Source organism: Papaver somniferum, chromosome 9, assembly GCF_003573695.1.
Source record: "Papaver somniferum cultivar HN1 chromosome 9, ASM357369v1, whole genome shotgun sequence".
In the NCBI taxonomy this organism is placed as follows: domain Eukaryota; kingdom Viridiplantae; phylum Streptophyta; class Magnoliopsida; order Ranunculales; family Papaveraceae; genus Papaver; species Papaver somniferum.
Genome location: NC_039366.1, coordinates 34878797 through 34891809, shown reverse-complemented (window position 1 = coordinate 34891809; position 13013 = coordinate 34878797). Strand labels below are relative to the sequence as shown.

General features: G+C 35.3%; 3 protein-coding genes across 3 annotated transcripts; 1 reads left to right on the top strand and 2 right to left on the bottom strand.

The window, feature by feature from the left end:
- Window positions 1-5226: 5226 nt before the first annotated feature.
- LOC113313836 lies at window positions 5227-6762 on the top strand. The gene is made up of 2 exons (XM_026562623.1): window positions 5227-6372; window positions 6465-6762. Exons 1-2 carry the CDS (start codon window positions 5496-5498, stop codon window positions 6551-6553), a joined length of 966 nt encoding a protein of 321 aa, XP_026418408.1. The 5' UTR covers window positions 5227-5495; the 3' UTR covers window positions 6554-6762.
- Window positions 6763-7298: 536 nt separating this feature from the next.
- LOC113313862 (alpha carbonic anhydrase 1, chloroplastic-like) lies at window positions 7299-10339 on the bottom strand. The gene is made up of 7 exons (XM_026562646.1): window positions 9923-10339; window positions 8686-8782; window positions 8373-8584; window positions 8187-8293; window positions 7995-8097; window positions 7707-7886; window positions 7299-7623 (listed from the first exon to the last, which is right to left on the bottom strand). The coding sequence occupies exons 1-7, from the start codon at window positions 10235-10237 to the stop codon at window positions 7486-7488; spliced, it is 1152 nt and encodes a 383-aa protein (XP_026418431.1). The 5' UTR covers window positions 10238-10339; the 3' UTR covers window positions 7299-7485.
- A 614-nt stretch (window positions 10340-10953) lies between these two features.
- LOC113311761 (alpha carbonic anhydrase 1, chloroplastic-like) lies at window positions 10954-12072 on the bottom strand. The gene is made up of 5 exons (XM_026560559.1): window positions 11854-12072; window positions 11625-11731; window positions 11435-11540; window positions 11167-11331; window positions 10954-11073 (listed from the first exon to the last, which is right to left on the bottom strand). Exons 1-5 carry the CDS (start codon window positions 12070-12072, stop codon window positions 10954-10956), a joined length of 717 nt encoding a protein of 238 aa, XP_026416344.1.
- Window positions 12073-13013: the final 941 nt, after the last annotated feature.

Sequence of the window (13013 nt, the reverse complement as noted above, 5' to 3'; positions counted from 1 at the left end):
TAAGATTTTTAACTTCATTTTTTTTCTTTTGTTCAATAAAAAAAGAAGGATGAACTAAGAGGAAAAAAAATAGAAGTGTTAATAGTATGTTGAAAATCAACTTGACTTTTATGGGTGGCACATAGGAAAAACCATAATTGAAATCCAAAATAATTTTAGAAATTATGAAAGGAATGGGAAATGGGAAATAGGAAAAATAAGAATGAGAAATAGAGAAAACCATTAGGAATGGGAGAAAAAGTTGTATTCAATTCACTAGGATTTTGGATATAACTTTGTATGCGATATTGTAGAGGATGATTGGCCTGAATTGGGATGGTTTTGGTGGGTAATCTACATACCTTTGTATTAGTGTTATGTTTGTGTGATTCAAGAGTGGGTGCATTTTTAAGGTGCTAAAAAAGCTGTCGACCATGGCTATGAATTGAGGGTGTGTGGTTTCCCAAAAAACTTTGAAAAACTTACTAGTATAACCATATAGGCCAAGAGCGTTTTCAGAAATGATGGAGGATAGAAAATGTTTGATTTCCACATTGGTCATTTATTCCGCGAGTATGGATCTTTGTCTAGATGTTAATCTCGGTGTGATTTCTGTAACATGATCTTCATCTATTATTGTGCTTTGGTCTGTGTATTGATCGGTAAAGTGATTCCAGATGATATGAATTACCTAATCTTTATCGCTGACCCAATTGTTGTGTGAATCTTGTAATTGCTGGATATTGTTACAACTGTGATGGATGGTTGCATTTGTGTGGAAGAATTTCATATTGTTGTCTCCCGATTGAAGCTATTGAATTTTAAACCTTTGTTGCCAATATGTTGCATGACATTAGATTAGGGTTATGTGATTATTTCGAAGATGCTTTTCTTGATTTATCCAGTAGTCCAGTTCATCACCAGTTCGAATAACACATCGATGTTGTGCCATTTGAATTTGTGGTGTTGATTCCTGGATCAACTTTGGAGGGTGTCTAAAAGTTTTCTTATTCCAGTCCATAAGGGTTTGTCCAGTTGAGATTAGCTTGAGCTGAAGTTTTAGAGCAGGTCCCGTATCGTTCTGCTGAGCCGAGGATGATTCGACAATTTGCTTGAGATCTGGGTGAGAGCCATAAATGTTCAAACTTATAATTTTTTCCCCATGCCAGTATATTACTTTAGTGTGCAAAAAATTGATACATAATCAAAATCTATTCTTGGGAGGCGAGAACGCCCACTTGGGGGTTTGCAGTACGCCAATGCTGGGTGGAGATGTCTCTATCTAGTCTTTGAATTGTTTCTCCATGTGAATGGGTCCCCACGGAATCCTAGATCAATGACTCCCATTTGATATGTCATTATAAAGAAAGGTTGTGTCTGAATATATGTTACATGCCCTTCTCCTCTTTTTTTTTTTTCCTTTTTCCTATTGGTCCGTAACCTCATTGCAGTCCTAATAAAACCAAAGTTGTTGCGTTGTTGGTTGCAGGAAAGATTGTGGGAAAGTCTTACCAAAAATCTTTTATCACGTCTGTATGAGGTATGTTGTATATTCCAGTGCACGACTAAGGGTGACCTAGAGATGGAGGAGTGATAATAACATGAATGTAACTTTGAGATTGGAGAATTATCAGGACGTTTAGGTTTGTTTTCCATATTAAACATAATCATCCTCTTCTAGCTATCTTAGCAACAGTTGACAGATTCTGAAATTGTATAGGTGGTGCGATATTCTTCATATGATTTTCGGTTGCTAGGGTTTTATATAGAAATAGAATGCTCGGTTTGTTTAAGGAAATCAATCCTTTTAGATGTTGGACGGTTGGTTAATTCCTTGTCAATTCCACGCCACGATGCTCACAGTTTTCAATAGGATATTGATCATCCATTTAGATTAAAAGTACTTTGTGGTGGGTATCAACTAGAACCAATCAAGACGAAATGGAAAAATGTAGTTTTGTTTATCCGATTCGATTTTCATGGTTAGAGATAAACTAAATTCTATTATAGAGTTTTTAGTAAATAAGAGATCGATCCATCAAGATGTAGATAAATCAATTATTCTAATTGAGATTTATGTCTTGTTTTTTATAAGGAAGACGACAATAGAGAGAACTCAAGGGCTTTGTAAAGACAAGAAACAATTGTAAAAGAATAGAAATTATATATTTGTAAGAAAATAAAAAAGACTTTCCATACGAGATCTTAGTAGTATTAAGCAAAAAGCGGAAAGGAACTGCTATTTGATTTTCACTACCAAGATAGTGATTTGCCCACCATCTAGATAGAGGAAGCGTTTAAAAAAAAATCTTCTATTGTAGATCCCACTACCACATAGTGGTATATAGTGAATATCTATTATATGGTAAAAACAAATATATTTTTTTAAATCTATCTGCACAGATGTTTATAGTTTTAGGCTTGGGCCACTATTCACATCAGAACTGGTATAACATGAAAATTGAATTTGATGCAAAAAAATATGAATTGATCTTAGTTTAGATTTCGTAACCTTGAGGCAATCTTTAACGAGTGATAGAAATTTAAAAGGGGAGAGTACCAAGTCTAGCACCAACTTTTTCGATTCAAAACCTAATAGATAATTCCTTGCATGAACTTTAATAAATTTAAAAATCTGACAAGGAATAAATAGTCAGTAATTGAGAGTCTTGAATCACAAGGATGATTAACCTACAACTTTCTTGTCCTTCAACTACAAAGAATAAACCAATATAATGCGAAAAATAAATAAAAGAAAGAAACTAAATTTTTGTGAGCGAGGAAAACGACAATGGTAGAAAACTCGGAGACATCGCCAGTTTAAATCCATATCAAATAACTCTTGCCAAAATTTTCTTCTATTAACAATATAAGAATCAACATGAATACTAGTAATTAGCATACCACCATTCTGCACTGTAATACATTGACTTGTAACAAAGACCACATTTGGGGCCTTTACTGAACAATTCCAAAATAGCTTGGTATTACATTTCATAGCATCACCAACATTATTATTTATTTAATGATGCATACCATGAAGTCTTATTACATTGTTTCTTATGTTGATTCAACTTTTATTCTTGGTTCGGCAATCCAAACAAGAGTTGGATTATCCTTATTAACGAAAGATTTTTTGTTTGTCTTTGGTATTTGATCTTTAAAGACTTCTGACATTCCAAAATATGACTTTTATTTGGAAAAATGAGGTTGGGAAGCTGTAAGACTTCTCTTTTCAATCATATATTTCAAAATTTCCTTTCCAAATAATATGCATTAACATTGCTTTTGCAGTTTTTGCAAGTTTTTTTTTTCTTTTTCTTCCCAGGTATAAGTTTTGTAGGTTTACTGGGAATTTCAGACGTTAGAAAACTATTCTTATTCTTTAGAATGATAATTTGTTAAGGGATTGAAACAACATTATGTAAATGAGCAATACTAATTTCATCAATTTTACCAATTTCTGAGCTAGAAAAATCACTTGTTTCATCATTCTCATTCAAAACATAAAATTTATTTGAAGAAAGTTATACTGAAGTAAGCAACAATTGTTTCAAACAATTCAACCACAACAAGAGATGCAACAATTGTTAATGATGCAAGTGGTTCTTCCGCTGTTAATGATTCAAATGAAGAGAGTTAGCCTTTTCAGCAGCACCGACAACATCATTTTCAGTTTCATTATCCAAATCCATCTCTTTGTTATTGTTTTTATTCCTCATTTTAATATTCTTACTTTTGTCAGATATAACAATTTCAGATTGAGATATAACCTTCCTGATATATCTACATTCAGATACAAGGTATCCAACAATTTAACAATGTGCATAAAAGTTCAGTCCTCTAGGGATTTTCATAGCTTGATAAAATCATCCGAATTTAGATTCAACCCATATTTTATCAAGAATGTCTTTGGTAAAATCAATCACCACAAGAACATTTGCATACAACTCAAATTTCTTATTTAGAGTAGAATCATCCTTTTATAGGATCCCAAAGAGAATGAACTATAGTAGACACTCTTTGATTCCCAAGAATGTATTGGTAAAATCAATCTAACCCAAACTACTATAGTAGACACTCTTTGATTCCCATGCTTAAAGTTAGGTCCGCAATCTCTAGTTGTAACAATTTGAGAATCCACAAACCATAATTTGCCTCTCCAAATGTATTTCTATCATCCTCGTTATCCAAATAAATCGCAAAAACCCTTTTCTGAATGAGTTAATTGACAATTACACCGTTGATTTCTCAAATTGATAACAACACCGTTCAAGATTATTTTTTTAACAACTAATATACCAATCAAACTAAATTTACAACTCCTTCATTCCCATATCAATCATCGCACTGGGAAGAATCATAGAAGGCGACTCGCCTCCCATTCCAGATACAGGAAATGACGAAATCAATTGAAAAACTCATTTCCTAGAATTCGAAAGAAAAATTGACGAAGAAATAAAAACCCAAATCTCCCAAAATTGCTCAAAAAGGATGAAATCGGAAATTCAAAACTTTGCAATTACTCCGCTAAATACTTGTAGTGAAGGATACATGATTTTAGACGAAGATTTCCATGAACACGAAGCCAAGAAACAACTGAACCTTCCTCGAAAAAAGCAAGAAAAGAAAACGATGAAATCAAGAAAGAAAATGGTTAAAGATCGACAGTCAAAGCCCACCCTCATGGGTTCATTGATCGAACGATTTGTGGATATTTGTTACGAAGAAGTTTGAATTCGGATATTAGTTTCAAATTTCATGGACTCAAAATTTTAAATTAGTAAATTTTAGAGAATGTTTGAACTCGATTTCAAATGTGCCAAACTGAACGTGTACAACAAAAAGAAGTACACCTAATTCAATTAGGTCCTCGTAGCTAGAAGTTGAGATTCGAATCATACATTGGAAAAATGTTAAAATTTAGCGCGTTTGGATATCAGAAGTAAAACTACTTTACTTCATAAAAAGCTGCTTTTTTTTTCTTCTAGAAAGTCGTTGCGAAAAAATTATTATCAAACTAACTTCTAACTTTGGACTTCCAAAAATCAAAAAGCAACTTCTGATATCTACCCATGGTTAGAGTTAAATTTAGATCCCGAGTCATAAAACTCACAAGAAAACAAACGGGGTGTAGTTGTTGGATAGGTGTGATATGGGTTTTGAAGAAAAAATTCATAAATAAATCGAGTCGAAATAGCACTCAACAATAAAAACCAGTAGGCGTGAGACCGCAGTAGTTTCTTTTGTCTCTATAAAAAACAAACAATCTCTTTCTTCTCTCGAAAAGTCTAGTCTCCATTTCCACATTTGAAAACGAAACCCCAAAATCCCCAATTTGACAATATCTCCTCCTCACCTCTTTCCCGTTTCTCACTCGCTCAATTATTGTCCTTCTTTTTCTTGATTTCAGACGCCATCTCCAGGTTCCATCATATTCCCCCAATTCAAAACCCCAGCAATACAAACCAGTACTACTACTTCTCCGATGGATTAATCAAATTCAAAGATCAATCATGAATCACCAACAATCATTATCAGATGATTATCCGCCAAATTCAATCAGTCTCAAAAAGGAAGAAGAATTAGATTGGTTAAGTAAAACAGGCGGTCTATTCGAAAGAAATCATTCAACAAAACCAAGCCCTAGCAGAAGCATATCTCATTCAAGATCATCATCTGCATCTCAGAGATTCTTCACAAGTTTGAAATCAAAAGCATCAGTAATCGGTTTACCTAAACCACAAACATCTTGTTTCGTTGTTACTGGTGGTGGTGGTAGAAGGAATTCTAAGTCTACTGTACCAACGAAATCCAGATTGTTTTTTCCGAAACGATCAAGATCAAAATCTTCTAGTTCTGCTCCTCCGTTAAGTGAACCGTCGTCGCCGAAAGTTTCATGTATCGGAAGAGTTAGGTCAACTAAAGAGAGTTTCGTCGCCAAGAGTCGGAGTTTCAGGTTTCGGAATTCGATTAGGTCTGTTGACGATGAATCTAAGAAGAACAGTCCTTCTTCTTCTAGTAAGCCGCACAAAACTGGATTCTGGTCTAGTGTGAGATCAGTTTTCCGAATCGGTAGTGGGAAGAAGAAGAATCTATCTGGTCTTGATTCTAATTCTAATTCTAAGAAGAAAATTTCGAAATCGGCGTCGGAGAAAGTGGTGAGTGGTGAATTGAAGAATAAAGGTCCGGCGGTGAGTGAGCCGCCGAGTTTAGGTGGTTTGAAACGGTTTACGTCAGGCAGGAAGTCGGGATCCTGGGGAGGAGGATTGGATGATGAATCGGGTGCGTTTGAAGGACCGGTTGGTGGTGATCGTGGGTCGGTGTTCAGTCGACGTGGATCAGGCCAGCCCATGGAGATTGATTGTAGTGCTCGTGATTGGGTAACCGGAGGTCCCGCCTCTGTTTAATTTTAATTTTCTTTCTTTTTTCTTTCAATTTTGTTTCTATGATTATAACTATGATTATTATCGTTGCCAACACAGTTGGGAGTATTACATGTGAAATTTGCTACTTCTTCTGGATACTCATTGTACAAACGCTGGGACACATTGTTTGTTTATGGGTACTCTAGTCCATTATTTTGTACACCATTGCAGAAGCAGCTTAAGTAGTATAAAAAAAACAGAGATGGAAGGGAACCATGTGCCTCAAGCATCTTAAGCATTAAATGTTGCAAATTTTTACCATGCATGTTTATATTTTTTTTATTTGGGGTTGCTTTGGATTGTGTAAGCTGTAAATATCCGTGAATGGTAAAATTGTTGGATTTATGATATTTTTAAAATTTGTAAATGGAATATCTACCGGACCACAGCAATCTCAAATGGCGGTTGTTTGTGTCACATGGTTTCATTTTTTAAAATTTGGCACAAGTTGTGTTAACTAGAAACAGGACCACTCGATCTTCTCTCTATTTTTTTTAAAATTGTTTATGGATAAAAATTATGGTTTGATCAGACTAACTGTTTTCGTGCAGTACTTTCTTTTCTTAATTATCTACACATAATTTTTTTTTTTAATAATTGTGTACGGGCTCTGTTTAAGATCTTGTTTAGTCTACTTTGCCATAATAGACGCCTGCCACACGTAGTACATACTAGTTTTAATGATGGCCACCGACAAACAAGAAATCATTTGACCGGCTTAATTGCTTAGTCTACTCTCCGTAATTCCGTATAGTCGTAGCTTGACACAGGAATTTTTTCAAAAATAGGAAGAAGTCATGGATTTGAAAATGCCAGAAGGAAGATAAATATCACTTTAGCACATTGCCAGTAAACTCTTAATCAGGACAGACAGGTCTTCTCAAGCAAGAAAAGATAAATCCGGATATTCTTTGATTCTTTTCCAAAAATTTGTGCAATCGACTAATTTTATATTAGCTACAAATTAGGGTGAAAAGATTGGGCAGCACTAGGAGTTATTTTTCCAGAACCGGTGTAACAGAGATGCAAGACATATGTACTAATATCTTTCCTTTTAACATTATAGAAACGTGGTATATCATGAAAACTTCATTATGTCAACATACGACTCCACTGTTCTCCCGTTCAATGGCTGTGTTGGTCTTGCATTTCGTTTGTTTTCTTTACTCATCACAGCTCTTAGAGAAGCTACCTGTTTTTTAGACATCTCCCTCACCTGCATCAATGATCGTCACGTCAACCATGAACCCATATAAATGTGTGCAATTGCGTTATGTGCGTTTAGGATGAAAAAATTACCTCTTCGAGGATAGTCCATGTGACATTCTCAGTACACGGCGGAGTCGTAAGAGAGCCCATGTATCTGAAGTATGTGTCTGTACTTTCCAAATCAGCAGTTCGTATGAGCTTGACAGGGAATCTGGAACCTGAATGACCAATTTCTGCCTCCGAACGCAGTTTATTTAAATGGCCCTTCAACTGTAACCCCAAATTCTATCCTTATAAGCACAACTTCAGACGAAGTATCCGGAAACATTTCTGTAAAATTCAGAAATAGCAAGGAAATGAAATAGTTGGAACAATTACCTGGGCGAGTAAAGGGTCTGGGCTTCCGACACGATACAAGACAGCAATGACCGCAAAACTACCATCAGTGGACTGGTGAACCATATGAAGTTCCACGTCGTAACTGTAATTCATCATCGAACAACTCATTGTAAGAAAATTAATTGTCAAGACGGCAATACGTAAAAGAATATGGTAATAGGGACTACGAACCGAACTCCATCGATAGTATGTTCAGAGGGAGAATGCCAATGCGTTTGTAACAAATTGTACTGCTTCCCATCTATATTTATGGCTCCCGCGCCTTTCCCAAATAGTAACTGCATAATGTTACGTATTGAATAAAAAGCTTACGGAACTTCTAATTCAAGAAAAAAAATTGGACGTGCATTGGCGTACCTGTATATTGACGATATTGTCGATTAGAGTTGCATTTACATCGTTGTAACTTCTGGTTAAAGGATCAAGATTGGGGTTATAAACTGCAGTTTTCTTTACAATATTTATAGGCGATTGAGCCTTTCCATTTGCGCACATAGCGAATGATGGATCTAAAGTTGCCCACTTGTCCGGACCCTTGTGTCCTCTATAACTAAAGTCAGGTTCTTCTACTGCATTAAACAAAACAAAACAAAAAGAAGCCATTTAGATAGGAATCGGTTCTTTTGATGGATTAACGCGGAAGATAATAATAATAAGCAGGTATTCTTACCTGCAAATGAATCAGGGGTTAGGACTAGTGCAACTGCCAGGCCGAGGACGAAACTAGCGAATCCAGTAACCATTGTTGATATTGTTGCTGTTTTTATCTGTTCTTACAAATGAAAGAAGGTGATTCTATATATAACATTAGGATTACCTCATGTAATTCAAGAAGAATTTGACAAGGAAAATAAATGACAATGGGAAGATCATCTCAGAAATTTAAAGCGACGATTCAAATTGATTTCATTGTTCCTATCTTCCAGTAATCTTCTTTCTCAATTTGCAAATCCACAAGGAGATGATATGATGTGATCGGGTAACATACTCCATTTCCCATCTTGATTATATCAGTATTATGGAAGCATTATCATGAGTCAGTTAATGGTTAATTAATCAGATCTGTTAACCGTCAACTTCAATTTAAGATCATGTGTGGTTAACCAAAACGTAACAACATTTTGTGGATGTTTTTAACTTTTGCTCTCGATGTTGGCGCTTAGCCATAAGTGTAGTTTCACAACACAAGGTGTACAGATTACTTGATCCTACTCTTAGTCTTGCATGCACGTAATTTGGGCCTTGTATTCTTGTAGTAATACTCAGTAAAATAAAATTAGTAGATGGATTTTCACCTTAACTCATGGCTTTGAGATTTAGAACTTGGGATTATTTTTACCAAATGAAAATCTTAATGTGAAGGGTCTATGGCTGGATTTATCCAGAAGTGTTCTTTCATGAAATAAGACTTCCAAGTTCCAATGGATTCACGAATAAGACTAATCAATATAAAAAATCCTTAGGTTTCTTTTATGCAAACAATTTTTTTTGCCTTTAATCATCATGTAGATGAAAGGCCTGATCAGACAACCATTGCATTGACAACCAAAACTGATACGCCCAGTTTTGTTGGAACTTCCTGGCTAGCTTTATTTATGATTTTTCAGAAACATAATTTCAAAATGATTTCTAAATGCAAAATAGTCTATTTTGTGTGAAATACATAGTTTTTGTTTATAATTTCTGAGATTGACTTATGCTTATGCCTTTTAAGACTATATGCAAACAAGAGAGTGGACCTTGGCAATATATATATACTACATCCACAAAGCAAAGCTTACAGATTTTATCGACTTATGAAAAAAATTTACAGATTTCCTAGCTTACAGATGTGGTGTGGACCCGGCTTGAACACATAGTAAAAAAATTATTTGTCACAAGTGGGGTAAGAAATTAAAAAAATTTACCTTCAAGATTCCACCGTAAGAATGAACGGCATCCATGGCTCGTTTCCCCAGGTTTGACAGTAAACATTTATGAGTCTCACCAATCTTATCAGCAACTGTTCCTACTGGAAACTTCAGATTTGCTCCGTCAAAAACCAAGAATCTCTCATCTTTAACTGCGTTTCGAAGACCAAATGAAGTAATTTGAAAGCTTCCCTGACGCAAATGTGGATGTTTATTTAAGAAATTTGAAGATTTTATGGAAAAAATCTTGTATTGACGGTATTGTGGATCTCTCATTCCTGCAGCTGCTAAATATGTGGATAAAGAAGCCATTTACCCTATACAGATGCGCGACGGCGACGAAGATAACGTGGCGGATTGAATAGGAGTTCTCAGGGAGGGAGATGGTTAGACGGCTGTTAGGACGTTGCTCAGAATTTCAACCTGAGCTTTTCGTGATGGAAAACAAAAAAATAACACAAAAATTCATGTCCACAAATGCTATCATGTTGAGGTTTGGTTAGGATACGGGAAATTCAACCCAAGAAAAAGAAAGTTTTAGCTTTTGGGTGGTTTAGTTAGTCCCACACTTCCCATACTACAAACATAGATAGGTTTAAATACCCTGCGCTTCTCCATTAGTTCGTCCCTGAGGGGACATCCGATAAAATAGGAATGATACAGAGTAGATTAGCATGGCCCAAAGTTTTTTGTTTTTTTTTTCTCTCTTTCGAGTTCTTCCAGCCCTCATGTATGAGAAAGATGATTTTTTTTTTCTTCATTTTTCTTTTGAGTTCTTCCGGCCGCATCCATGTATGAGAAACATATATATATATTATATATATATATATATATATATATATATGTCTGGTTAGTATTTCAACTTCAAAGAGATCAATTATGAATAGTTGTTCATTAGGCAGCCAGTTTGCTTAAGATATTAAAAGAATCAATAATATGTTTATTGGTAACAAGAGAATTCATGATTGAACACCAAAAAAAAAATTAAAAAATTAGGACATATGTAATGTAATCATTGTGTGCCGGTACTATTCCCAAGCTTCTACTCGCCTCCCGTTCAATTTCTGTAGAGGCCTTGCATTTTTTTGGTAAGATTTGCCCAATGCTGCTTTTAGTGCAGCTACCTGTTGTTTGGAGATCTCTCTCACCTGCAACATCATAGTCATAGCCATCCTTCCAGTTATTATACTTAATGCACCCAGTATATATACTAGTATTTGTTTTTGAAAAGAAACGAGTACCTGGCCAAGAATAGTCCAGATTACTTGCTCAGTACATGGTGGAGCAGTAAGAGAACCAAGATATCTATAATACGGTATTGTACGCTTCAGCTCTTCTGTTTTAACCAGATTGATAGGAACCTTCCTGACAGTCCATATGCGCAACTTCTTGTCCATTTTATGCAACTAATCCTTTATCTTTAGAGATCCAAAAAATAAATAAAAATGATTACACTTGCCACATCCAGAAGATCAAAAATGACAAGGAAGTACTGGGAAGAGATTTTACCTGAGAGACAAACGGATCGAGTTTTCCTAATCGATATAGGATTGAAATGACCAACAAAGTAGTGTTGTCATCAGATTTGTGAACTAGATGAAGCTCTACATCATAGCTGTAAATTCATCAATGAATTACATAAGAATTTAATATACAAACAAGAAGAAAATATACTCAAGTTAAGGTAAATGGTGCAAACCGAATTCCATCAATGGTATGTTCAGAAGGAGAATGCCAATGCGTTTGCAATAAATTGTGCTTCTTTCCGTCTATAGTGACCGAACCTACACCTTCCCCATATAACAACTGTACATGATCGCATAATTGTGTATGTGAACCCGTCGTATTTTACGCGTAATCCTGATATCTTAAATTTGATATGTAATTTCCAGTGGAAAAAAAAAGGTTGGCAAGGAAGAATTGCAAACCTGTATATTGAAGACATTGTTAATCAGAGTAGCATTTACATCATTGTAATGTCTAACTAGTGGTAGGAGTTTTGAATTATAAACTACATCGTTCGTTTCGATGTTTATAGGTGATTGAATTCTTCCTTTGGAACATGCAGCATAAGCTGGACTTAGATGACTCCAATACTGCGGACCAGTCTCTCCACTATAAGTAAAATTCACAACTTCTGGAAACATTTTTAAGAAAGAATATATATTATTATACGTAAACAGACCATGCACAATCATGAGCATATTGAATAGATCTCGTGTTGACAGATTTATGGAATGTAAAAACACTATGAGCATTCTTACGCGCGAAAGAAGTTGCACAGAGCAGTGTAATCGCTGTACCGAGGATGGCAGTGGTTATTTGAGTAGTCATCATCTGTTACTTTTTTTTTTTTGCTGTGTGTTCTATCAATCTTGTTTGACATTGGGTTTTATAGTTTGGAATGGAATTTGGAATTGAAGTAAAGCTTGGCAATTTTTTACTAAACGTTGGACTTTCCAATGCTTAAAGCAATGTTTTAGAAAAGTTGGATATTATCTATTTCTTTGTTATCAACTATGACAGTTGCTATATGGTGGTGTGTTACTCGATTACTCAGAATCCGATTTGAGGATCCTGCTTACGGCAAGCCGTCAGCAAAATTCCAGTTAGGACCTAGACTTCAGCGTTGATCTTGCTTGACTGTGTTGGACTTGACTTGAACTAAATTTTTAGCTACATCGAAAGTTAGCAGCAAGGGCAATTCATATGGCAATCAACAAAGTTTCTTTTGTTGAGTCCCGTGGATGAACAAACACGTTTTTGCACTATGATAAATCAAAGCAAAATGAACGGATTTGGTTTTTCAGAATCCCACTACTATTTCTTTTTAATATAAAATATTTTATAGGATAATGTTGAGATTATTAGTCCCACATTGTCGGGCAATCTAAGATCCTGCAGTTTATAATCCTTTAGGGCCTCTCCACTTATTGTCAATTGATTTTTGAGTTGGATGCCTGTATTCTAACATGGTATCAGAGCAGGCTATTTTTGTCGAGCCATCTGACCGCGCCTTTACTCCGCACCACCCGATTTAATTGTTGAGATTATTAGTCCCGGACAATCTAAGATCATGCGGTTTATA

Excerpts from the sequence above, each read along its gene's own strand:
- LOC113313836 (XM_026562623.1), top strand. The coding sequence starts at position 5,496 with ATGAATCACCAACAATCATTATCAGATGATTATCCGCCAAATTCAATC. Across the intron at positions 6,373-6,464 it reads TCGTGATTGGGTAACCGGAG|TTGGGAGTATTACATGTGAA; the intron begins GTCCCGCCTCTG and ends TTGCCAACACAG.
- LOC113313862 (XM_026562646.1), bottom strand. The coding sequence starts at position 10,237 with ATGGCTTCTTTATCCACATATTTAGCAGCTGCAGGAATGAGAGATCCA. Across the intron at positions 8,098-8,186 it reads CATACTATCGATGGAGTTCG|TTACGACGTGGAACTTCATA; the intron begins GTTCGTAGTCCC and ends GATGAATTACAG. Across the intron at positions 7,887-7,994 it reads CAGACCCTTTACTCGCCCAG|TTGAAGGGCCATTTAAATAA; the intron begins GTAATTGTTCCA and ends TTGGGGTTACAG.
- LOC113311761 (XM_026560559.1), bottom strand. The coding sequence starts at position 12,072 with ATGTTTCCAGAAGTTGTGAATTTTACTTATAGTGGAGAGACTGGTCCG. Across the intron at positions 11,332-11,434 it reads TCGATCCGTTTGTCTCTCAG|TTGCATAAAATGGACAAGAA; the intron begins GTAAAATCTCTT and ends ATAAAGGATTAG. Across the intron at positions 11,074-11,166 it reads TCTGGACTATTCTTGGCCAG|GTGAGAGAGATCTCCAAACA; the intron begins GTACTCGTTTCT and ends ATGATGTTGCAG.